Genomic DNA, 24870 nt, shown 5'->3' on the forward strand with positions numbered 1-24870 from the left:
ATCCCTCCATCAGTGCTCAGACTGTCTGCAATAAGCTGAGAAAGGCTGGACTGAGGGCTTGTAGGCCTGTTGTAAGGCAGGTGCTTTCCAGACATCACCGGCAACAATGTCATCTATGGGCACAAACCCACCTTTGCTGGACCAGACAGGACTGGTAAAAAGTTTTTGTCTCAGCGGGGTGATGGTCGGACTCGCGTTTATTGTCGAAGGAATGAGCATTACACCGAGGCCTGTACTCTGTCTGGAGTGGGATCGATTTGGAGGTGGAGTCTGTCATGGTCTGGGGCAGTGTGTCACAGCATCATCGGACTGAGCTTGTTGTCATTGCAGAAAATCTCAATGCTGTGCATTACAGGGAAGACATCCTCCTCCCTCATGTGGTACTCTTCCTGCAGGCTCATCCTGACATGACCCTCCAGCATTACAATGCCACCAGCCATACTGCTCGTTCTGTGTGTGATTTCCTGCAAGACAGGAATGTCAGTGTTCTGCCATGGCCAGCAAAGAGCCCAGATCTCAATCCCATTGAGCACATCTGGGACCTGTTGGATCGGAGGGTGAGGGCTAGGGTCATTCCCCCCAGAAATAACCGGGAACTTGCAAGTGCCAACAACATCTCCAACAACAAAAGGAACTAGTAAAAATGTGGATGGGGATATCTTCATTCAAACTGATCATTGCATAAACAAGAGAACCTTTCGCCCTTTTAGGCGCGAAGCTGTCTACTATAAAAGCGGGCACGCAAACACCATTCCTCCGAATTTTCTGACTGAGGGACAAAGAACGCATCGCTCGCAACTCAAAGAACTCGTGAGTCTTGTAGTTCAGCCAGCTTACACAATGTCTCAGGGAACCAAGTTTATGTACATAACCGAGACGTTCCCTTACGATTCAGTACACTTGACATTGCGTCACTAATCTGACACATATGGGTAACAGAGTACCATCATGCTGCACTACACGACATAACCTTCCAGAGAGGAAACCTGACGCCACGGTCCCGCGGGACGGCGACTGACATGAGTATGCCGCATGTGAATGACCCTCATGGTCAGCCAGGAGGGGAACACTCAGACTATATATATGAACTATGGTCATATAGTATGGATTAACCCCTTGATGAACCCAGTCAGAAAGGACATTTATTTATAATGAAGTGCCTGTAACTTTGGGAACACAATGGTCCGAATGCAGGCGGTTGTGTAAAGTGACAGGGAGCCCGTACTTAAAAAGAGGGGCATAAATATATATTTGGCCAATAAAATAGCAAGTACTCTAGACAGAAAGGACTTGTTTTGAGAGAGACATTATGTCTAGGTTGTAAAACCTTGCGAATGTATTTTAAGAAGACCATCCTGCTGTAAAACATATGTCTTGTAAGGACACACTGTTCGTCCATGCCCATGAAGTTGAGTGTATTTTAACACCAGTTGGGCAGTTCGCACCCTGTGACTCGTAAGCCAAGGTGACTGCATCAACGATCCAGTGAGAAAGTTTTTGCTTGGAGATGGACATTCCTTTTGTGCGTCCTCCATAGCACTCAAAGAGTTGGTCAGACAGTCTGAACTAGCGTGTGCGCTCATTGTATGTGTGTAGCACTCGCAAAGGCATAACAAGTGCAAGTACTGTTTCTCATCTGAATTAAATGAAGGAGGGAAAAAGTCTTGAAGGCGAACCACATGTGGTTACAACCTTAGGCACATAGCCTTTTCTGGGTTTGACATGGTTTTGAAAGACCCGGACCAAACTCCAGACATGAATTGCCAATTGACAGTGCTTGCAAATCACCAACCTGTATTACTGAGGTCAAAGCCAGCAGTGATGCGGTCTTAGGACATAGTCCAGAGGCTCGAAGGGAGGCCCCGCAAGCACTTTTAGGATGCAGTTAGGTCCGAAGTCAGGGCTGTAACCGGGCAAGGGGGATTTAGCTGCCCCGCCCCCTAGGAATTATGATTTAATCATGTTTTCCTATAGAGGTGCCGGTTTAAGGTGCGTGATACGCAGATACAATCGCCACATAAACTTTGAGCATAGACGGAGTGAGCCCACATGTGTAGGTTTTGCAGTTATAGCTGGGGATGCCAAACTGTGCCTTATGTTTGAGAGAGAAGTTCTTCAGTGATATTTCCCATGGAGGCCCATCCAGTATTTCTACCATCTCCAGAAACCAGGACTGATTGGGCCATTTCGGCGCAATTAACAGAACTGTTTCCATGTCCACTCGGACTTTGCTGATGACAGAATGAAGGAGGCGCACGGGGGGAAATGCATACTTGAGTTTCGCTGGCCATATGTGGGCTAGCACGTCATGGCAACATATATATGCCACTACAGTTGTGTTGTTCGAACGAATCAAAATGTGGTGATTCACAATATCAGAATGAAAAGCTCTCAAAGCTAGAAAGACAGCCAGTAGCTCTAGGCGGCTGACATGTCATGGCTGTTTCGCACCTGTCCTTGTGTCGAAAGTTGGACATCCATTACACCCCAACCTGTGTTGGATGAATTTGTGGTCAGCACTTTCCTTCTGAAAACTTGACCCAGCATAACACCCTGTTGGTAAAAGGCTGGCGCTGTCCATGGTGCTAGAGCATCCAGACAGTGGCGAGTCACCACAATGTGCATGAAGATGAAATGACTTCAGTGGTAAAGTTTTTTCAGTTTGAACTGAAACAGACACTGAAGAATGGTCTGTACGTGGTCGTTCATGAGGTGCGCACACTTGAACTCCTAAAAATGAGATTTACTGGCTGGGGAAAAGTGTGCTTTTGCCCAGTTGACATTAGACCAGATTTTACATATGGCAAAGCAGCAAGTCTCTATGTTGACTCAGTAGTGCCTCTGATTGGCTAGTAAAGACCAATTGCTGAGGTAATTCAATGGGGCGAGCGCTGCATCGATACATTTCGTGAATGTGTGGGGAGCCGGAGACAGACAGAAATTTAGGACTTTAAATTGATACGCAGTTCCCTCGAACACAAATCTAAAAAGCCGCCTGTAACGCGGTACGATTGGTACATGAAGTACGCGTCCATCAGATCTATCGACGTAAATCAGTCCAGAGGACACTGGGGGAAAGGGTGGCAGCATCATCCACTAACCACTCGCCAGATGCATTGAGAGACATAACATCATCATTCCCAGTGTCAGAACCGCCAAACGTGACAAGGTGGTGCGCTCCTACAGAGGGCCGAAGCTCATCATGCACATACTGTAGCAGCACGGAGATTGAGGGGCTTGCGGGGCGTGTTGGCATGAGGTCCACCTCAAATTCATCCTGCTTGACCTTTAATTTTTTTTTAATGTTTTGCTGTGTAAACCTTTTAAAAAAACAACACAAAACAAAGTACAAGGGAATACATTATTGTAATGCACTAACAGCCTTATACCACAAATTTTTCATGTCTGCATCACTTATCCATCAAATACAGACAGATATATCTTAAATCTTCAATACAAAGTTTTATTTATTTATTAATTTTTATTGAATTTAATGTATTTATTTATTTACAAAAGAAGAGATGTCTTGCCAGCTTTACTACTATTCTTTAGAGAAATCAAAGAATTATATAAAAAAGTTTCAAATCAATGTTTATTAAGCAGAAGTCCCGGGTTGGATTCCCCAATTTTCCCCATCCTGTTTCCTGTCTCTACTCTTTATATTTCCTTTAATACTATTATAATAATAAATAAAAATTAATATAAATGTTGATTGCCTCACAGTGATTTGGTCACGGTGAAGGTCGGGGAGTTGAGAGGAAGGTACCCGGGTAAAATTAACCATGATTTTCTAATAATATATGGTAGTAACAATGTTTTTTTGGTGGAAGCCATAGTTTTCATGCAATTAACCATGGTGTTACATACAGTAATATTATAGTAACCGTGTTTAATTTTGTGGTTACTCTGCTACAAAATACCATGGTAATATATGGTTACTGCAGTAAAACCATGGTTAATTTTTGTAAGGTTAAGGTTAGGTTTTGAGGTAGGGGATGATCTGGGACTCTAAATAAACACAATAAACATGCTGCAAAGATGCCCCTGCATGTTAGTATTTAACTGGGAGTGCAAATAATATCTAACACTATTCACACTTAGTGCAAAGAAAATGCTTTTTGTTGCTATTTACTGCAAATAGCATCTAGCCTATCTGTATTTGCACTTAGCTACCTTTGTATTATTATTATTACTTCATAAAGAAACACATTACTTTAGACTTTTATTCTTTATTTTGTATTGGAGCATGGCAAGAATAGGGAAACTAGAGCATGACATGACAATTAAATATGGTAAAAAAACATCTGTACAAGAATGCATCCATAAAGTGTAGAAAACCTGTCATGGCTATTATTCATGATACTGGCTCAACTTCATACCCCTGCAGACCTTTAACACAGATCTGACCAACACTTAAAAAACAATGCAGATGGAAAGCAAGAACATGTCCTGCGTGAACTTTTTTTTTCAATTAACATTTTTTATTGATTCAAAAATACACAACAGAGAAAAACACAACACATACACATCGAATCAACATTTAACATTTAACCCCCACTAATATCCCTCTCCAATCACCAACCCCACCCTGACCCCCAACGAACACCCCTGTGGTCACATATCATAATACACACACACACACATAATAAAATATAATAAACATACATAATTAAACTAAAGTTCTCTCTCCACACCCCCTCCCCGAGAGTCCCCCAAAAACACCAAATAACTGCCCCACTTCCTAACAAATAAGTCCCAAAACCCCAGCCTTCTACTTGCCACCTCCTCGAAAGCTGCCACCCTCCCCATCTCCGCACACCACCCTAGAAACCAGGGCACTTCATCCGACTTCCATCCCCTTAAAATAATTTGTCTGCCAATCATGATACTGGTCAGAACCCAATTTTTTATGTGTTTATCTTCCAAATTTATGACTGCCCCATCACCTAAAATACAGAGTCTGGGGCAAAGTAAAATCTGAGTACCCAAAATGTCACACAAACAACTCTGAACCTTCAACCAAAATTCTTGGATCTTAACACACCCCCAAAAAACATGGGTTGTGTCTCCATCTTCTGATTGGCATCGCCAGCAGGTGGGTGTGTCTTTAAGACCAAGCCTGTACAATCTAGAGGGGGTCCAATAGAATCTATGTAAAATCTTGAATTGCATAAGGCGCACCCTTGCATCTCTAGATGCAGACTTGATGTTTTTTAGAATCCTAGCCCACAGAGGTCACGTGACGCCATGCAAGAAGCAGATGTGTGAGCGACCAGCTCTGGGCACTTTGCTAAATTTTTAATTATTTTCATGTTATAATCTGGTGAAATTTGATACACCCAGTTATACATTTGCTCTTTGAGGCAAAACATGGCAAAGAAGTCAAAATCCTCGGGCTCTGGAGACATTAAAAGACACTTACGTGTTCAGGATGAAAGCCCCGACAGGCCTACAGACCAGGGAATCGATTTGGATGGCGCGGCGGGAGAGATGATCCAGCGTCAGTTGTCCAACATGTCGGTGATGTTGACGAAGGTTCTTGCTGACTTGGAAGATCTCACTGTTATACGTCGATCGATTATGGCGATGGAAATAAAATTAGTTACAAGAGTGACTGATGTTGAGAGACGAATCGATTGTCTGGAATCTTCGGAGAGGGAATTAACCGCTAATACGCCCGTGACCAAAGTTGATTTGGAACATCTCCTTGAAAAGCTTGAAGATCTTGAGAATATAAGCCGCAGGAATAACGTTCGAATTGTTGGAATTCCTGAGCATGAGGAGGGCAGAGATATGGTGAAATTCCTAGACAAGCTTTTCCCGAGTCTGCTCGACATAACAGGCCACAAGCTGGAAATCGAGCGAGCTCACAGAGTCCCAGCTCACAGATTTGCTGAGGGAGATAGGCCCTGATCGATTCTGGCCAGATTTTTGAGATCATCCGATAAAGATCTTGTGTTGTGCCAGGTGAGGAGCAAAGGGAAGCTTTCTTGGAAGAACCATAATATTTTCTTGTTCCCGGACTTTGCGAGTTCGACAAGAGTGAAACGCGATCGGTTCAAGGAATGTAAGAAACTCTTACATCAGCGAAAGATCACCTTTGCTCTGATGTTTCCAGCCAAACTGAGAATAGAAATGAAGGACGATCGCAAAGTCTTTTATTGAATCAATGGGTGAGTAAACCATTGGGTGTTTCTCATGTGAGTGGGTCGACTCGCTGAAATTACTCTGGCTTTTGAGGAAGCTGGGCGTCATTTTGGTTTCTTTTTGCTTTTTGCATTGGCTCCGCCAAGTGACTGGAGTTTGTTTTGTGAATAACACTTTTCCTTAAAGAAAGTGGTTTTTATTCCGGGCCATAGCTCTTCTGATAACATCAGGTGTCTCATCAATATCATGTGGTCAGTAGCGAATGACCAATCTCCAGTCGCTGCCATCTCACTTGACGCCGAAAAGGCGTTTGATATGGTAGAATGGGATTATCTTTTTAAGATTTTGGGAATGTATGGGTTCGGGAGTACATTTATTGGTTGGATTAAGTTACTTTATAGACACCCTGTAGCTGCGGTACAAACAAATGGATTGATTTCAGATTATTTTACTCTGGATAGGGGCACTCGGCAGGGCTGCCTTCTTTCCCCTTTATTGTTCTGTCTTGCCCTGGAACCATTAGCAGCCACGATAGGGGGGAGGATGATTTTCCAGGGGTGATGGCAGGAGGTGTGGCGCATAAGCTTCTGCTTTACGCAGATGATATTTTATTATTTGTCTCTGAACCTACTAGATCTATGCCTTGCCTCCACAGAGTTATTAATTCCTTTTACAAGTTTTCAGGATACAAAGTTAATTGGTCTAAATCCGAAGCTTTGGCTCTGACAGCATACTGTCCAGTAACGGCTTCCCAGCCGGGTGCCTTCCAATGGCCCAAACAGGGCATTAAGTATTTGGGGATTTTATTCCCAGCAAATTTGTCTGATTTAGTTAGTGTTAATTTTGACCCTTTAATAAAAAGATTTTCAGGCGATGTGGGCAGGTGGGCTTCATTACATTTATCGATGATTGGAAAGGTTAATGTTATTAAAATGATTTGTATTCCAAAATTTAACTACCTGCTACAATCTCTCCCTGTAGATGTCCCCCTCTCTTATTTCAAGCAATTTGATAGCATAGCGAAGTCCTTCATTTGGAATGGTAAACGTCCCAGATTGCATTTTAATAAGTTACATAGGCCGATTGACAAAGGAGGGCTAGGCCTCCCCAAGATTTTGTTGTATTACTATGTGTTCAGTCTCAGACATTTGGCTCATTGGTCACTTCCACCTGAGAGAGCCCCTCCCTGGTTTATTATTGAACAGGCAGTTCTTGCCCCTATTTCGCCATTACAAAGCATCTCTATCAAACTAATCGGAAAAGTTAAGTTACACCCTGTTATTTCGCATTTACACTCGGTATGGACTAAAGTGTCCAGATTGTTTAAATTGGACACTTATTTAAATGTTGCCTCGAGCATATGGCAGAACCCAAGATTATGTATTGGCAAGTCCCTTTTCTGCTGGCCAGAGTGGATTGTGAGGGGGGTTGTTACACTCGGTGACCTATATGTAAGTGGAGTGTTGAGATCGTTTGAAAACTTGAACCAACATTTTGGGGATCCCCAGACCTCAGTTTTATAGGTATTTACAATTGCGCCACCTGATTTGTACTATTTTTGGGAGTAGCACACACCCCCCTAAGGAGGCAGATGCTTTGGGAGAGGTGATTGCGCTTCGGATTTAGACCAATTGACTCTGTATCCTGGGAAATTAGAAAATGAATTAATAATTCTATGGAGGCAAGGCATAGATCTAATGGGGTCGGAGATGAATAATAAAATATAATCTGCATAAAGCAATAGCTTATGCACCACACCTCCCGCCACCACCACTCATCTTCCCTTATTATCCCAGCTGCTAATGGTTCCAGGGAAAGACAGAACAATAATGGGGAAAGAGGGCAACCCTGCCGGGTGCCCCTATCCAGAGTAAAATAATCTGAAATTAATCCATTTGTTTGTACCGCCACTACCGGGTGTCTATAAAGTAATTTAATTCATCCAGTAAAAGTATTCCCGAACCCGTATAGTTCCAAAATCTTAAAAAGATAATCCCATTCTACCATATAAAACGCCCTTTTGGCGTCAAGTGAGATGGCCGCGACCGGAGACTGATCATTCGCCAATGTTATCAGAAGAGATGTGGCCCCGAATAAAACCCACCTGATCTATGTCATACCTTTACTTAATCATTTTTTTGACAATATTTTTACGTCTAGCTGGATCAGGGAAATTGGACAGTAACTCTAACACTCACTTGGATCTTTGTCCTTTTTAAAAATCAGACTGATCCGGGCTTGAGTCATGGTTGGCGGAAGCTTTCCATTCTTTAATAATTCCTTATAAACTTCTAACAAAAGTGGAGCCAGTTCTGTAGCATAAGATCTAAAAAAACTCAGCGGCAAAGCCATCTGGCCCCAGATCCTTGCCTGTAGGCAAGGCATTAATTACCTCACCAAGCTCCTCCAAGATTATCTCAGAATCAAGAGAATTGTTTTGCTCAGTTGTCAGTTTAGGGAGTTCTAATGGTTCCACAAAGTTTCTAATGTCTTCATCAGTAGATGAAGACGTGGAACTATAGAGATCAAGATAGAATGCTTTAAAAGCATTATTAATATCAATGGCTGAGGTAAATATTTCATCACCAGCAGATTTCACTGGGGGAATGGTAGAAAAAGCCTCTCTCTGCTTTATATATATAGCCAAAGGCTTCCCTGCTTTGTCCCCCGACTCAAAATATGACTGTCTATATCTGTATTTCAGTTGGGTCAATTATCTGAGGCCATCAGACGACATTCGGCACTTCAACCCTACCTCGGCACTTTTAATATTCCCTTCCAAATCCATGAGTTCTCGTGCTTTGGATTTTTTGGTGAATGAGGGATACTGTATGATCCGACCCCTAAGAACCACCTTGAGTGCCTCCAAAGCCACGCCTACAGAGGATACTGAGGACCAGTTGGTCTCCATATAGACATTGATTTCAGCCTTTAGCATTTGTTAGAATTCAGGATTTTGCAAAAGGGATACATTAATCAAATCAAATCAAATCACTTTTATTGTCACACAACCATATACACAAGTGCAATAGTGTGTGAAATTCTTGGGTGCAGTCCCGAGCAACATAGTAGTTGTGACAGTGATGAGACATCTACCAATTTACAATAAATATCAGATTAACACAACACAATTTAAAATCTAATATACACATAATTAAACACAACACAATATACAGATAATAACATACAATGTACAGTATACAATACACACAATATAGAATACACATTATACAATAAAAAAGTATATATAGTATATATAAAATTAAAGCACCAACTATATGACTGTGGCAAAACCTCTAAACTCACCAGGTTGTGATCTGAGACTAAAATGTTTCCAATTGAACAATCAACAACAGTTGAAAAGAGGGACTAAAAAATCTATTCTAGAATAAATCTTATGGACTGATAAAAAAAATGTATAGTCCATACCAGATGGGCTCAAATGTCTCCAGATATATGTAAGACCAAGAATTTTACACATCCTGTGAAGCATCACTTTTGCTCTGGGGGCTTACCCACGTTTGCTTCACTATGATCAAGGACTGAGTCCATCAAAAGATTAAAGTCTCCACCCAATATTATATCATGAGGGGTGCCAGTGGCTTGCAACTTCCCTTCAAAATCTATAAAAAAGCCCTGATCATCAGTGTTAGGTGCGTAAATATTAGCCAAAATCAACCTATGCCCCTGAATTTCTGCTAAAACAATAATGACTCTTCCTAATTTATCTTTAATCTGTTTAAGATATTTGAATTGTAGATGCTTACTTAACAATGTTATGACTCCCCTGCTCTTACTTGAGTCAGCACTAAAGAAAACATGTCCACCCCATATCTTCCCAAATTTTTCAGCTTCCTGCGGGAAAGATGTGTTTCTTGAAGAAACACTATATCATATTTCTTACGTTTAAGAAAATAAATAACCTTCCTTCTTTTTATGGGGTGCCCCAACCCATTCACATTCCACGTGGAGAGAGACAATCCACTCATATTAACATTTGATATTTTGACATATTAGAAAAATTAGATTGTGTCAAAAATAAAATTATAATGACCACATTCCGACATTAGTACAACAGTCAAACCCCGAACTTCCCCCAAAACCAAACAAACAGAAAAAAGAAAAATGTGTGCATTAACCCTGCGCACGACAGCGCCAACCAGCGTCCATCCCAAACTCAAACAGTCCATGTACGCCTACGAGAGCCCCCGCAACAACTTTGCCATCGGATTGCTCAAATCTGGTGCTTCTATACAAAAATTGTGAAACAGAATTACACAACAGAATATAATCTTTAAAACAAATTCCAGCCAATAGGAGGCATAAGCATAAAGAATGTGCAGATTCATCCACATACAGTTGTGCTCAAAGGTTTGCATACCCTGGCAGAAACTGTGAAATTTTGGCCTTGATTTTTATTTAAGGATAATGATCATATGAAGCCATTTATTATCACATAGTAGTTTGGCTCCTTTTTAAATCATAATGATAACAGAAATCACCCAAATGGCCCTGATCAAAAGTTTACATACACTTGAATGTTTGGCCTTGTTACAGACACACAAGGTGTGACACACACAGGTTTAAATGGCAATTAAAGGTTAATTTCCCACACCTGTGGCTTTTAAAATTGCAATTAATGTCTGTGTATAAATAGTCAATGAGTTTGTTAGCTCTCACGTGGATGCACTGAGCCGGCTAGATACTGAGCCATGGTGAGCAGAAAAGAACTGTCAAAAGACCTGCGTAACAAGGTAATGGAACTTTATAAAGATGGAAAAGGATATAAAAAGACATCCAAATCCTTGAAAATGTCAGTTCGGGGATCTCTTGATACCAAGCCAAGGTCAGGTAGACCAAGAAAGATTTCAGCCACAACTGCCAGAAGAATTGTTCGGGATACAAAGAAAAACCCACAGGTAACCTCAGGAGAAATACAGGCTGCTCTGGAAAAAGACGGTGTGGTTGTTTCAAGGAGCACAATACGACGATACTTGAACAAAAATGAGCTGCATGGTCGAATTGCCAGAAAGAAGCCTTTACTGCGCCAATGCCACAAAAAAGCCCAGTTACAATATGCCCGACAACATCTTGACACGCCTCTCAGCTTCTGGCACACTGTAATTTGGAGTGACGAGACCAAAATAGAGATTTATGGTCACAACCATAAGCGCTATGTTTGGAGAGGGGTCAACAAGGCCTATAGTGAAAAGAATACCATCCCCACTGTGAAGCATGTTGGTGGCTCACTGATGTTTTGGGGTGTATGAGCTCTAAAGGCATGGAGAATCTTGTGAAAATTGATGGAAAGATGAATGCAGCATGTTATCAGAAAATACTTGCAGACAATTTGCATTCTTTTGCACGAAAGCTGGACATGGGACGCACTTGGACTTTCCAGCAAGACAATGACCCTAAGCCCAAGGCCAAGTTGACCCTCCAGTGGTTACAGCAGAAAAAGGTGAAGGTTCTGGAGTGGCCATCACAGTCACCTGACCTTAATATCGTCGAGCCACTCTGGGGAGATCTCAAATGTGCGGTTCATGCAAGACGACCAAAGACTTTGTATGACCTGGAGGCATTTTGCCAAGACGAATGGGCAGCTATACCACCCGCAAGAATTTGGGACCTCATAGACAACTATTACAAAAGACTGCATGCTGTCATTGATGCTAAAGGGGGCAATACACAGTATTAAGAACTAAGGGTATGCAGACTTTTGAACAGGGACATTTAATTTTTTTCTTTGTTGCCATGTTTTGTTTTATGATTGTGCCATTCTGTTATAACCTACAGTTGAATATGAATCCCATAAGAAATAAAAGAAATGTATTTTGCCTGCTCACTCATGTTTTCTTTAAAAATGGTACATAAATTACTAATTCTCCAAGGGTATGCAAACTTTTGAGCACAACTGTAACTGTTCCGAAGGTGTGTTCCTCCACAAAACAAACTCCAGCCGCTAGGCGGAACCAGCACTAAAAGAAACAAAAAAGGTGCCCAGTTTCCTCGGACAGACAAGTGAATGTTCAGTGAGTCAGGCTCACATGGCTGTTACATGAGTGGAACAGATGCCCTAATCACGCCAATGTTTTGAAATAAATATTCCACAAAACAAACTCCAATCAATAGGAGGCATAAGCACAAAGAACCTGCAGATTCATCCACCAACTGTCCCGAAGGAGTGTTATTCCACAAAACAAGCTCCAGCTGCTAGGTGGAACCAGCACAAAAAGAAACAAAGAAGGTGCTCAGTTTCCTCAGACAGTTAAGTGAATGTTCAGTGAGTCAGGCCCACTCGGCTGCATCGAGAGCATCGCACAATGACTTACCCATTGACTTTATGAAGGACATCGCTTGCTGTGGGCATGTAAATATTTTACTGCCATCTTTAGGATCTATTCTCAATTTGGCCAGGAACATCAGTGCAAAAGTGACCTTCTGTTGATGTAAGAGTTTCTTGCATTCCTTGAATTGATCACGTTTCTCTCTTGTCGAATTCGCAAAGTCTGGGAACAAGAAAATGTTGTGGTTCTTCCAAGAAAGCCTTCCTTTACTCCTCGCCTCGCGTAACATGAGATCTTTATCGGATGATGTAAGAAATTTGGCCAGAATTGATCGGGGCCTGTCTCCCTCAGCGGATCTCCGAGCCGTAACTCTGTGAGCTCGCTCGATTTCCAGCTTATGGCCTGTTATGTCGAGCAGACTCGGGAAGAGCCCGTCTAGGAATTTCACCATTACTCTGCCTTCCTCGTCCTCAGGAATTCCAACAATTCGGATGTTATTTCGCCGGTTACGATTCTCAAGATCTTCCAACTTTTCCCAAACACGCTCCAAACCTATCTTGGTCACTAGTGGATTAGCAGCTAATTTCCTCTCTGATGACTCCAGGTAATTGATCCATTTCTCAACATCCGACACTCTTGTAACCATCTCAGTGAATTTTGTCTCCATGGCAGTGATCAATTGATGTATTCACCACATGTTCAACAGTTGACGCTGAATCTCTTTCACTGCACTGTCCAAATTGTGTCCCTGGTCTGCGGCCTTGTCAGGGGTATCAGTTTGAGCACGTAAATGTCTTTTAATGTCTCCAGAGCCCAAGGATTTTGAATTCTTTGACATATTGTCTTCCTAGAACAGTCAAGAATCAGAGTGTATTGAATCTCACCGGTTTATGACATAAAAAGTATTAAAACTAGCAAAGTGCGCAGAGCTCGCTGTTCACACGTCCGACCCTCTCATGGCACCACGTGACTCCTGTCCTGCGTGAACTTTAATAAATTTGATGATATAAAATATTTTCTTATAATTCCATAAACATTTTTTCTTTAATTATCATCTTATTACTGCTTGCATTTACCTAATATGACATAATCTGCGCAAATGCAGATTTCCTTTAGACAGCTACACCTGGTGTTGGCTTTACATGATTCTGAGGTAAATTTGTTTCCCCTGCCAGGAGCAGAGAGAGGCGGAGAAGCAGAGAGGCAGAGAGGCAGAGAGAGAGAGCCTCTGCCATAACCTGAGAGAAAGAACTCTGAGCCACTAAACCAAACTTTTTCACTTAAATTTATACATTAGTTCATATATTATTTCATTATATATACTGTATATTACTGTGTATCAGTTACATGTGATTTAAAATATTTACATACAATGCATTTGTATATTTGTTTGTTAATTACTGTGTTCTAAATATCCATAGTTTATATCTGTTGATTAATGTTATACACATGTTTCTACTCTGTTTGATTTGATTATAACTTGTGCTTTGGCAAAATTGTAACATACAATCATGCCAATAAAGCAATTAAAATTGAGAGAGAGAGAGAGAGAGAGAGAGAGAGAGAGAGAGAGAGAGAGAGAGAGAGAGAGAGAGAGAGAGAGAGAAAATTAGGCAAATATCCACAAATTAAAAAAATACATAAACCGGCAATCAAATTCTGGAAACATCTAAAACTCAGTGACCCCCTCTCATGCCATTATAAAGCCCTACACCAATATTTACCAACCCTCATCACACTGAAGACCTGGACCAGAACAGTATTGTTAAACTAATTAGATACAGCCAAATTACAGCACAAATAAAACTACATTATATTACTTATTGGAAAACTCAATGCTATCTGGCCCTAAAAAGAGAATACACCATGGAAGAATATATGTACACAGTCACAGATAAAAAAAACCTGAGAGCCACCTTGACAAGGTTCAGACTCAGTGGACACAACCTCACTAAGTAAAAGAGCAGACAGGAAAACATGGCTACCACAGGAAGAAAGGTTGTGTCCACACTGTGATCAAAACATTTCCTAACAAATTGCACAAAATACACAGACAACCATTTAACAAGTGATGAAAAACTGCCCTTCTTATTAGGAGAACACAAGTACTGCTGTGTGATAGCTTCACAACATGTGTCCGTCTGCCATTGAATGAGAGACAGTGAGTGAACTGACTTGACTCTGTGTTTCAATTATATTTTACTATGGCTCTTTCTTATTGTTTTTTTTTTTTTTTAAGTAACATTTTCTTTTTCCTTTATGTGCAACTTCATATTTATTATTTAACATTATCCTTTTTACCTTATATGTCAAGTTTACATTGTATATCTTGTCTTTTTTTAATATATTTATTATGTACATTGTTTTGTCCTGTCTTTGTTTTGCACTGTTTTATTCATATGCTGCTCAGTTGTAAACGCTTTGGCAATACATATGTACAAATATTTGTCATACCAAGAAAGCACCTTAAAACTGAAACTGAGAGAGATAGATAGATAGATAGATAGATAGAGAGAGAGAGAGAGAGAGAGAGAGAGAGAGAGAGAGAGAGAGAGAGAGAGAGAGAGAGAACAGAGCCAAGATTACTGGTCATTAACGTTAAAGTATCTACCAATACAAAACTTAATTTATAATAATAAAACCAATATTTTTTTTTCTTGCAGTTGTATAGGCCTACTTCATTATGAACTGAGCTCAACAACAAGCGCTGACTGACTGCATATAAGTCAATGAGGTGCTGACGCATATAGGCAGTTTTTTTTTCCTCCTAGGATTGATCCAAGTTCAGACAGAGTGCAAATATTTATCGATTTATGAATGAAAAAAGAAAAGATTATGAACACAGAAAGAAACATTCTCCTCAGAAAAAGATGCTGGTTCTGTGCACAGTCATTGTAGTTTGCTGTAATTAGTTTGTTGCTGTAATAATCAGATAAAGTATAATTTACTGTAATTCATTGCACATAATCTTTAAAGAAAAGTGTCATCATGGATTAAAAAATAAGACAATCTACAATAGAAATATAAATTAACTGACTACAATAACCTCTTATAATTTAATTAGCCATGTATTGTAATACTAAAGTATGTATGGGATATACAGAAAAAACATGACAACCTTTTTCATTTAATTTATTTATTTCATCATGCTGCTCAGCAGTTCTGTTATGCCATTAATTGTCCATTCAGCAACATTGATGTTTCAGTTTTCTACCAATAGGTGTCAGTAGGCACTCTGCGTGTAAAGTGATCCTAGAGTGACGTTGCATTTATATTCAACATATTATTTACATAGTATGCAAATGTGCTATAGAAATAGTACTAGTACCTATTAAGTTTGGGATATCTGTGGGCTAAATAGTTACTAGTCATTAAAATTAAGTACAAGTTCTTATATTCTTTAGGACAGTAACATTTAAATAGATACTAGTCACTATTAGAATATGTACTAGTATCTGATGAAGAAGTACTAGTATCTAATGAATAAGTACTAGTACCTAAAGAATAAGTACTAGTACTTGTTGAATAAGTACTAGTAACTAATGAATAAGTACTAGTATCTAATGGAATAGTTACTAGTCACTAAAAAATTAGTACTAGTAACTTACAAGTAAATTACAAGTAAGTTTTAAGGAATAAATGTCAAAATGGCTTGCCATAGATATTAAAGTGTTCAAAATGCCTTGGTTGTTGTTTGAAAATAACCCGATAGTTAAAGGGATAGTTCATCAAAAAAAAAAAAAAAAAGAACATTCTCTCATCACTTACACACCCTCATGCCATCAGATTTTTTTCTTCTGCTGAACACAAACGAAGATTTTTAGAAGAATATTTCAGCACTGTATGTCCATACAATGCTTGTAACCAGGGACCACAACTTTGAAGCTAAAAAGCACATAAAGGCAGCATAAAAGTAATCCATATGACTCCAGTGGTTAAATCCATATCTTAAGAAGTGATATGATAGGTGTGGGTGAGAAACAGATCAATATTTAAGTCATTTTTTTTTTTTTTTTTTTTACATAAATGCTCCTCCCTGCCCAGTTGGTGTTTGTATGCATGGAGAATTCGAATTGCCAAAAACAAGGTAAGAAGAACATGGTTGTATTGGACCCCCTCTAGATTGTTCAGGCTTGGTCTTAAAGACACACCCACCTGCTGGCGATGCCAATCAGAAGATGGAAACACAACCCATGTTTTTTTTGGTGTGTTAAGATCCATGAATTTTGGTTGAAGGTTCAGAGTTTTATGTGTGTTGTATTGGGCACTCAGATTTCATTTTGCCCCAGACTCTGTATTTTAGGTGATGGGGCGGTCATCAATATAGGGAATAAACACATAAAAAATGGGTCCTAACCAGTGTTATGACTGGCAGACAAATTGTTTTAAGGGGAATGGAAGTCGGCCATTTCAGGAGGTGCTCCATTCTCAGAGATGGGGATGGTGGCGGCTTTCTAAGAAGGGTCATCTAGAAGACTGGGTAATTTGGATTCATTTGTTGGGAAATGGGGCAAATATTTGGCATTCGTGAAGGGCTCTCGGGGAGGGGCAGTGGAGAGAGAGGTATAGTTATTAATGTGCGTGATTTTATATATATATATATATATATATATATATATATATATATATATATACAGGTGCATCTCAATAAATTAGAATGTCGTGGAAAAGTTCATTTATTTCAGTAATTCAACTCAAATTGTGAAACTCGTGTATTAAACAAATTCAATGCACACAGACTGAAGTAGTTTAAGTCTTTGGTTCTTTTAATTGTGATGATTTTGGCTCACATTTAACAAAAACCCACCAATTCACTATCTCAAAAAATTAGAATATGGTGACATGCCAATCAGCTAATCAACTCAAAACACCTGCAAAGGTTTCCTGAGCCTTCAAAATGGTCTCTCAGTTTGGTTCACTAGGCTACACAATCATGGGGAAGACTGCTGATCTGACAGTTGTCCAGAAGACAATCATTGACACCCTTCACAAGGAGGGTAAGCCACAAACATTCATTGCCAAAGAAGCTGGCTGTTCACAGAGTGCTGTATCCAAGCAAGTTAACAGAAAGTTGAGTGGAAGGAAAAAGTGTGGAAGAAAAAGATGCACAACCAACCGAGAGAACCGCAGCCTTATGAGGATTGTCAAGCAAAATCGATTCAAGAATTTGGGTGAACTTCACAAGGAATGGACTGAGGCTGGGGTCAAGGCATCAAGAGCCACCACACACAGATGTGTCAAGGAATTTGGCTACAGTTGTCGTATTCCTCTTGTTAAGCCACTCCTGAACCACAGACAACGTCAGAGGCATCTTACCTGGGCTAAGGAGAAGAAGAACTGGACTGTTGCCCAGTGGTCCAAAGTCCTCTTTTCAGATGAGAGCAAGTTTTGTATTTCATTTGGAAACCAAGGTCCTAGAGTCTGGAGGAAGGGTGGAGAAGCTCATAGCCCAAGTTGCTTGAAGTCCAGTGTTAAGTTTCCACAGTCTGTGATGATTTGGGGTGCAATGTCATCTGCTGGTGTTGGTCCATTGTGCTTTTTGAAAACCAAAGTCACTGCACCCAGTTACCAAGAAATTTTGGAGCACTTCATGCTTCCTTCTGCTGACCAGCTTTTTAAAGATGCTGATTTCATTTTCCAGCAGGATTTGGCACCTGCCCACACTGCCAAAAGCACCAAAAGTTGGTTAAATGACCATGGTGTTGGTGTGCTTGACTGGCCAGCAAACTCGCCAGACCTGAACCCCATAGAGAATCTATGGGGTATTGTCAAGAGGAAAATGAGAAACAAGAGACCAAAAAAATGCAGATGAGCTGAAGGCCACTGTCAAAGAAACCTGGGCTTCCATACCACCTCAGCAGTGCCACAAACTGATCACCTCCATGCCACGCCGAATTGAGGCAGTAATTAAAGCAAAAGGAGCCCCTACCAAGTATTGAGTACATATACAGTAAATGAACATACTTTCCAGAAGGCCAACAATTCACTAAAAATGTTTTTTTTATTTTTTATTGGTCTTATGATGTATTCTAATTTGTTGAGATAGTGAATTGGTGGGTTTTTGTTAAATGTGAGCCAAAATCATCACAATTAAAAGAACCAAAGACTTCAGTCTGTGTGCATTGAATTTATTTAATACACGAGTTTCACAATTTGAGTTGAATTACTGAAATTAATGAACTTTTCCACGACATTCTAATTTATTGAGATGCACCTGTATGTATATATATACTCGTGTAACCACAGGAATGTTTGTTGAGGGTGGGGTTGGGGATTGGGAGGGGGGTAATAGTGGGGGTTAAATGTTGATTCTGTGTATATATGTTTTGCTTTTCTTTGTTTAGTATATTAATCAATAAAAAATCTTAATCACAAAAGAAGAAGAATCTATAGGACTAAAATAACTTAAAGGACTTAGAATAGGACTTAAATATTGATCTGTTTCTAACCCACACCTATCAAATCACTTCTGAATATATGGATTAAACTACTGGAGTTGTATGGATTACTTTTATGCTGCCTTTATGTGCTTTTGGAGCTTCAAAGTTTTGGTCACCATTCACTTGTATTGTACTGACCTACAGAGCTGAAATAATCTTCTAAAAATCTTAATTTTTGTTCAGCAGAAGAAACAAAGTTGTACACATCTGGGATGGCATGAGGGGGAGTAAATGATAAGAGAATTTTCATTTTTGGGCGAACTTACTCTTATATCTCACACCGGACTATTATAAATTATATTATTATTATTATATTATGTTCTCTCTTAACAACTGACCATCAACCGACAGCCTGAATGTCAATACAGTACAATACTGTACATTCTATATATATATATATATATATATATACTTTTTTTCTTATATATTTTAATTTTTAATTTTTATTGAATAATGTGTATCTATATAGTAAAAAAAAAAAAACAAACAAAAAAAAAAACAGCGTATTGTATACTGTACAGTGTATGTTATTATTTGTATATTGTTGAGTGTAATTATGTGTATAACAGATGTTTAAATTGTATTGTGTTAATTTGATGTTATTGTAAATTGGTATATGTCTCATCACTGTCACGACTGCTATGTTGATCGGAACTGCACCCAAGAATTTCACACACCATTGCACTTGTGTATATGGCTGTGTGACAATAAAGTGATTTGATTTAATTTATAGAACTGTTTAGCCATGACTTCAGTTTGTAGGCGAACCCAAAGTCTAATTCGCCATGGGTTCCCTCTTGATTTTCCTTTGGGTTTTTAGAATGAGATTTTTTAACTTATGTGTAAAATAAGGTCTGTGGTAAACATTACTTAAAGATATGTGGACGTTTTGTTCTAAAACATAACACAGTTTCATACCTCATACGTGGATTTGGAAGCCGCCCTGTGTGTGTGTGTGTGTGTGTGTGTGTGTGTAAGTATGCAATTCAATATGGCTTCAAAATTCACGTTTGAGGTGTGTAATTTATGTTGTAGAACAAAACGTCCAGAAATCTTCATGTTATGTTTACCACAGAGGTTATTTTATTCATAAGTTCAAAAACACCATTATAAATCCCATAGGAAAATCCCGAGGGAACCCATGACGAATCAGACCTCCGGGTTCGCCTACAAATTGACGTCAAAGTGAACAAATTACTACAAATTAACCTCCACGTTTTTACCATAGAAGAGAGCGTAACGGTCAACTAGCGCGTTACGACAGTAACCATACGAATGAATGGGGAGAGCCGTAAACTGAAACCTACCTGTCGCAAAATCATCCGTGAATTTTATCGTAGTAATCTCCACACATAGTTAACTCCAAAAGAATTGTTTAGTGTAAAACATGTTGAAGATTAGCGGACAGGCGGTCAATTCATTAAGTGATGAACTGTTTCTTTACAAAAGCAGTTTATACAGCATACTGAAGCATCTCCTCCATAGACGGCCATTTAAGAAGAACGGCTTCTTGTCTCCTTCACAGTTTACCGGCCATAGAATGTCAATGGGACAGCTGCGTTATGCTATTTTATGCTAACCTTGTAGGCTCTATTTCAGACGGGCTCTGGTTAAGCTCTTCTCAAGAACCCGGAAATAGTACTTGCCATTTAGGAGGACTGAAGCTGACAGTTTGTGTACATTTCGCCGGTCATTGGTAAGAATTTTGTGTTCTTATTATTTTTGTTTAGGTTGAACATATATATATATGTGTGTATATGTGTGTGTGTGCGCCTAGAGCATAATGCATTGTTTGCATTAATATTTATCATTAATCACACGGAACTATAACCGGTCAAATAATGAAAGTCAAGTATCTAATCTAAAGATGAGGTTGAACCCTGTTATCTGTCATGCATATTATTTTAAGTGGGAGAACTCCAACGTGTGATCACAATAGACATGGATTACATGCATATGTAATGTAGTGATTTAAGTAGATTATCAATGAAAAAAAAACTCCAGCCAAAAGTCACCGCTAAAATACCATGGTTACTACAGTTATTGTTACTTCTGCAAAATTTGTTAACTTGTATAAGCCACCTCTGTCAAAAACTATTTCAACTAAATGACAGATCCTGACAGTTTATTACACTGTTTGAAGGAGATATCATATACAGTGTATATATATATATATATATATATATATATATATATATATATATATATTATTATTATTATTATTATTATTATTATTTTTTTTTCGGTTTTACAGTAGTGACAATAATTATGCTATTTGGGTGGAAAGTATGGTTATCATGGTAAGTTTTTGTAAGGGTGAGGATTCTTTAAGGAAAGTCAGAGACCCAGTTGGACGCCTATTTATAGGAAGAACACTATATAAGGAATTTGTACAGGGATTAAGGTACCACCAGCCAAAGTGGTAAAAAAATAAAATAAAATCAGAACCATAAAGTACATCCTCAAATATTCCCTTGTAGGAATTGAAGACTTTCTCTGAATTGATGGTCTCAAAACCTAGTTGCATACCTAGACTGAAGTTATAGAAAGTTTCTGCCTATGAAGAGTAAATTGGTTATTTTCGTATTAAAATTATGTTTATATAGGCAGTACACAGTAAACTCACAAGGGTTTGAGACAATTTGGAGACCTGAATGGATTAACGGTAAAATAAAATGTTACATCATCCCTGTGACTGAAATCTGAAACTGACGAGAATGCATGTTTTTCTGTCAGATCAAAAAGGGGGTTGTTACATAAAGGCAACATGTCTGATCTTTGGCAAGATGCCATGGACCATGCCATCACTGTGGCCAAGAAGGCAGGAGAGGTGAGAATGCATCTCTCTCTCTCCCTTTTTTTTTTTTTTTGCTTGAGTAATATTTCCTAAATAATAAATTTTCACTGTTACTGAAAACTCTTATATCTCTGTTACCAACAGATTGTGAGAGATGCTTTGCAGAATGACCTGAAGATCATGTGTAAAAGCTCCTCTGTTGATCTGGTCACTAAAACAGACCAGAATGTGGAGCAACTCATTATTACGTCAGTGAAGGAGAAGTTTCCTACACACAGGTATTGTGCCCATGGGGAGATCTCTTAATCCTCTTATATATACTGTATAGGTTACAAAAGCATAGTATCTCATGTAAAGAGAATATTCTGGCTCTGCTCCTATTTGTTTCAGTTTCATTGGTGAAGAGTCCGTGGCTGCTGGAGAGCCTTGTGTTTTGACTGACAACCCAACATGGATTATTGACCCTGTGGATGGGACCACTAACTTTGTGCATGGGTAATGTATTAATATTGTTTTCATTGATGTGATGATGCATATGTACAGGATACCTTAACTGTGTGTATGATCAGGGACGTAGATTCCGGGGGGGGGGTAACCCTACCAATAATAAAAACAAGCAAGTACAACCCCCCCAATATTTATACCATAATCAATGGAAACATATAAATTCTTCACACTGTAACCCCCCCAATATTCAAGCCAAATCTACACCCTTGTGTATGATTATGAGAAACCCTTGATTAATTAAATGATTAATTGCAATTTTGGATTTTCATATTTTGAAACTATATGTTATGCATGAGGTATACAAAATAAATGTGCCTTCCTTTGTTCAGATATCCATTTGTTGCTATATGCGTTGGCTTTGCTGTCAACAAAACGGTAAGCAACATTTGTTTCAAATGTATTCTCTTTAATTTTAGAATAAAAAAATAACAGCACTGGCAATGGATTTTTGCAACTTTGAGGTGAGATATAAACTCGGAAACTGCAGCTTTACTTCCAGATTGTTTTCTTGCACCAATATAAGTTCTTTTGGTGCCTCAGTTATCGTGCCTTTGCAAGTTTGGAAATTAGTCCAAGGAGGAGAGCGGCTGCCCAAACAAATCATTCTTCTCTTACAGTTAGAATTTGGTGTGGTGTATAGCTGTGTAGAAGATAAGATGTACACAGCTCGAAAAGGGAAGGGTGCGTTTTGCAATGGACAACCTCTACAAGTATCAGACCAAAAAGGTATTTGTTCTATGCATGCTGATTCAGTTTCACTCTGTGTCTGTTGGTTGACAGTCATCTGAATTCTCCAATTGTTGCCAAATCTAATAACAGAGATCAACCAGTCAATCATCGCCACAGAATTTGGCTCTAACAGAGATTCTGATGTCGTCGACAAGATTTTCTGTAGTATGAGGAGGATCTTGTGTCTGCCAGTCCATGGGTATGTCCCAATTTTCTTCCATAAATAGCCTTACAAGAAGAAACAGTTTTGCTCTGCCATAATTCATGTCATAGTAAAGTCTTAATTACTGTTTAAAGACTCCATGCATTGGCTTAAAGGGATAGTTCACCCAAAAATGAAAACAATCTCATTATTTACTCACCCTCCTGCCATCCTAGATGTGTATGACTTTCTTCTCGAGCAGAACACAGACTGAGATATTTAGAAGAATATTTCAGCTCTGTAGGTCCATACAAAGCAAGTGTTTTTTTTTGTGTTTTTTTTACTATAAATGCTCCTCCCTGCCCAGTAGGTGATACTATGCACAAAGAATGCGAATTGCCAAAAACAAAGGAAAAATGTGAAAGTGAAAGTGGATATTTATAGTTAAAAAGGACTTAAATATTGATCTGTTTGTCACATTCACTTGCATTGTATAGACCTATAGAGCTGAAATATTCTTCTAAAAATCCTTGTTTGTGTTCAGCAGAATAAAGTAGTACACATCTGGGATGGCAAGTAAATTCTGAGAGAATTTTCATGTTTGGGTGAACTATTCCTTTAACAAGTGCACTGTTTTGGAAAGTCAGAGCAGGACATATCAAAGGGCTCGTCCTTTTAAAAAGAATAAAAATAAATAGCCAATACCCTTTAGTAAACGTCACAGCCGTGAACCATGTTTGGGACTTGTTATTGCTAGTCAGAGGCAAATGAGATTAGCGGGAAGGCCATTCTCATTTTAGACAGCATTTTATTGGGCAGTTTTTATATGCAATGGATGCAGGATGAGTTATCAGTATTTTTGGTCAGTTTCCCAGGAAAAGAAAGACATAAAATATACATTTTAAATGTACATATCTGCAAAAACAATAATAAATAAATAATAAAAAAATACAGTCATCTTTTAAAGTAAACTAGCATATAGATGGTCTCAAAGTTAACAGACAAACTGATAGCCTCAAAATTTCGATTTCATGGTATTAGATTTCTTATATTAATATTACTATTTAGTACGAACAATAATTTTTATTATTACTGTAATGTGCATCAGCTCTTTAAAATTTTAATTTCTTTTTCAGGATGCGAGGTGTAGGATCTGCTGCCATCAACATGTGCCTGGTGGCATCTGGTTGTGTAGAGGCCTATTATGAGATTGGCATCCACTGTTGGGATGTTGCAGCTGCAGCAGTCATAGTCTCAGAGGCAGGAGGAGTTCTCATGGATGTTGAAGGTAAAGAGTGCTCAAATGCTTGTTACATACTTTTGAATGTTTATACTAATTGTATGTAATTTCCTAAATCTTGGAATTGTTTGCATTTCAAAACATTTATCTTAGTGTGAAAATAATTGTGTATTACCATGATTTGTTGATGGTTTGTTCTTTTTGTCCTCAGGTGGACCAATGGACATGATGTCTAGAAGAGTTGTTGCAGCTAATAATAAAACAATTGCAGAGAGAATCATTACACAGATTGAGGCATTTACAGCTGTAAGAGATGACGCACCTGTAGACCCTTTAAAGTGAAGAAAAGCTCCAATGTTATTATAGTCTTGTTTTACTAGTACATTTTAAATTCAATTGCTTTTTCTGGCATCTTTTATATTTGTAAGTGATTATTGTTACACAGTGTTGGAAAAAAAAAATGTATTAAATTATACTGCAGCTATGTATAGAGGTCACGATTGATTATAAATTTTGTTCTGTGTTTACCTAACGAATATCGCATTCTTTCTGTTAATCCTCCATTAAAATGTAAAATAAAG

At 38.9% G+C, this 24870-nt stretch overlaps 1 protein-coding gene across 2 annotated transcripts; it reads left to right on the forward strand.

Moving 5' to 3' along the window:
• The first annotated feature begins 14523 nt into the window (after positions 1–14523).
• On the forward strand, positions 14524–24821 carry LOC127442376 (inositol monophosphatase 1-like). Of its 2 annotated transcripts, none has more exons than XM_051700361.1 (10): positions 14524–14595; positions 20474–20570; positions 21611–21704; positions 21816–21949; positions 22062–22166; positions 22508–22553; positions 22796–22904; positions 22998–23106; positions 24186–24337; positions 24501–24821. In XM_051700361.1, exons 3-10 carry the CDS (start codon positions 21642–21644, stop codon positions 24629–24631), a joined length of 849 nt encoding a protein of 282 aa, XP_051556321.1. In that variant the 5' UTR covers positions 14524–14595; positions 20474–20570; positions 21611–21641; the 3' UTR covers positions 24632–24821. The 2 variants fall into 2 exon arrangements, with proteins under 2 accessions (XP_051556321.1, XP_051556322.1); XM_051700362.1 differs by lacking the exon at positions 14524–14595 and adding an exon at positions 15151–15168.
• The last annotated feature ends 49 nt before the right edge of the window (positions 24822–24870 follow it).

The sequence above is a fragment of the Myxocyprinus asiaticus genome, chromosome 6, assembly GCF_019703515.2.
Source record: "Myxocyprinus asiaticus isolate MX2 ecotype Aquarium Trade chromosome 6, UBuf_Myxa_2, whole genome shotgun sequence".
Classification (NCBI taxonomy): Eukaryota; Metazoa; Chordata; class Actinopteri; order Cypriniformes; family Catostomidae; genus Myxocyprinus; species Myxocyprinus asiaticus.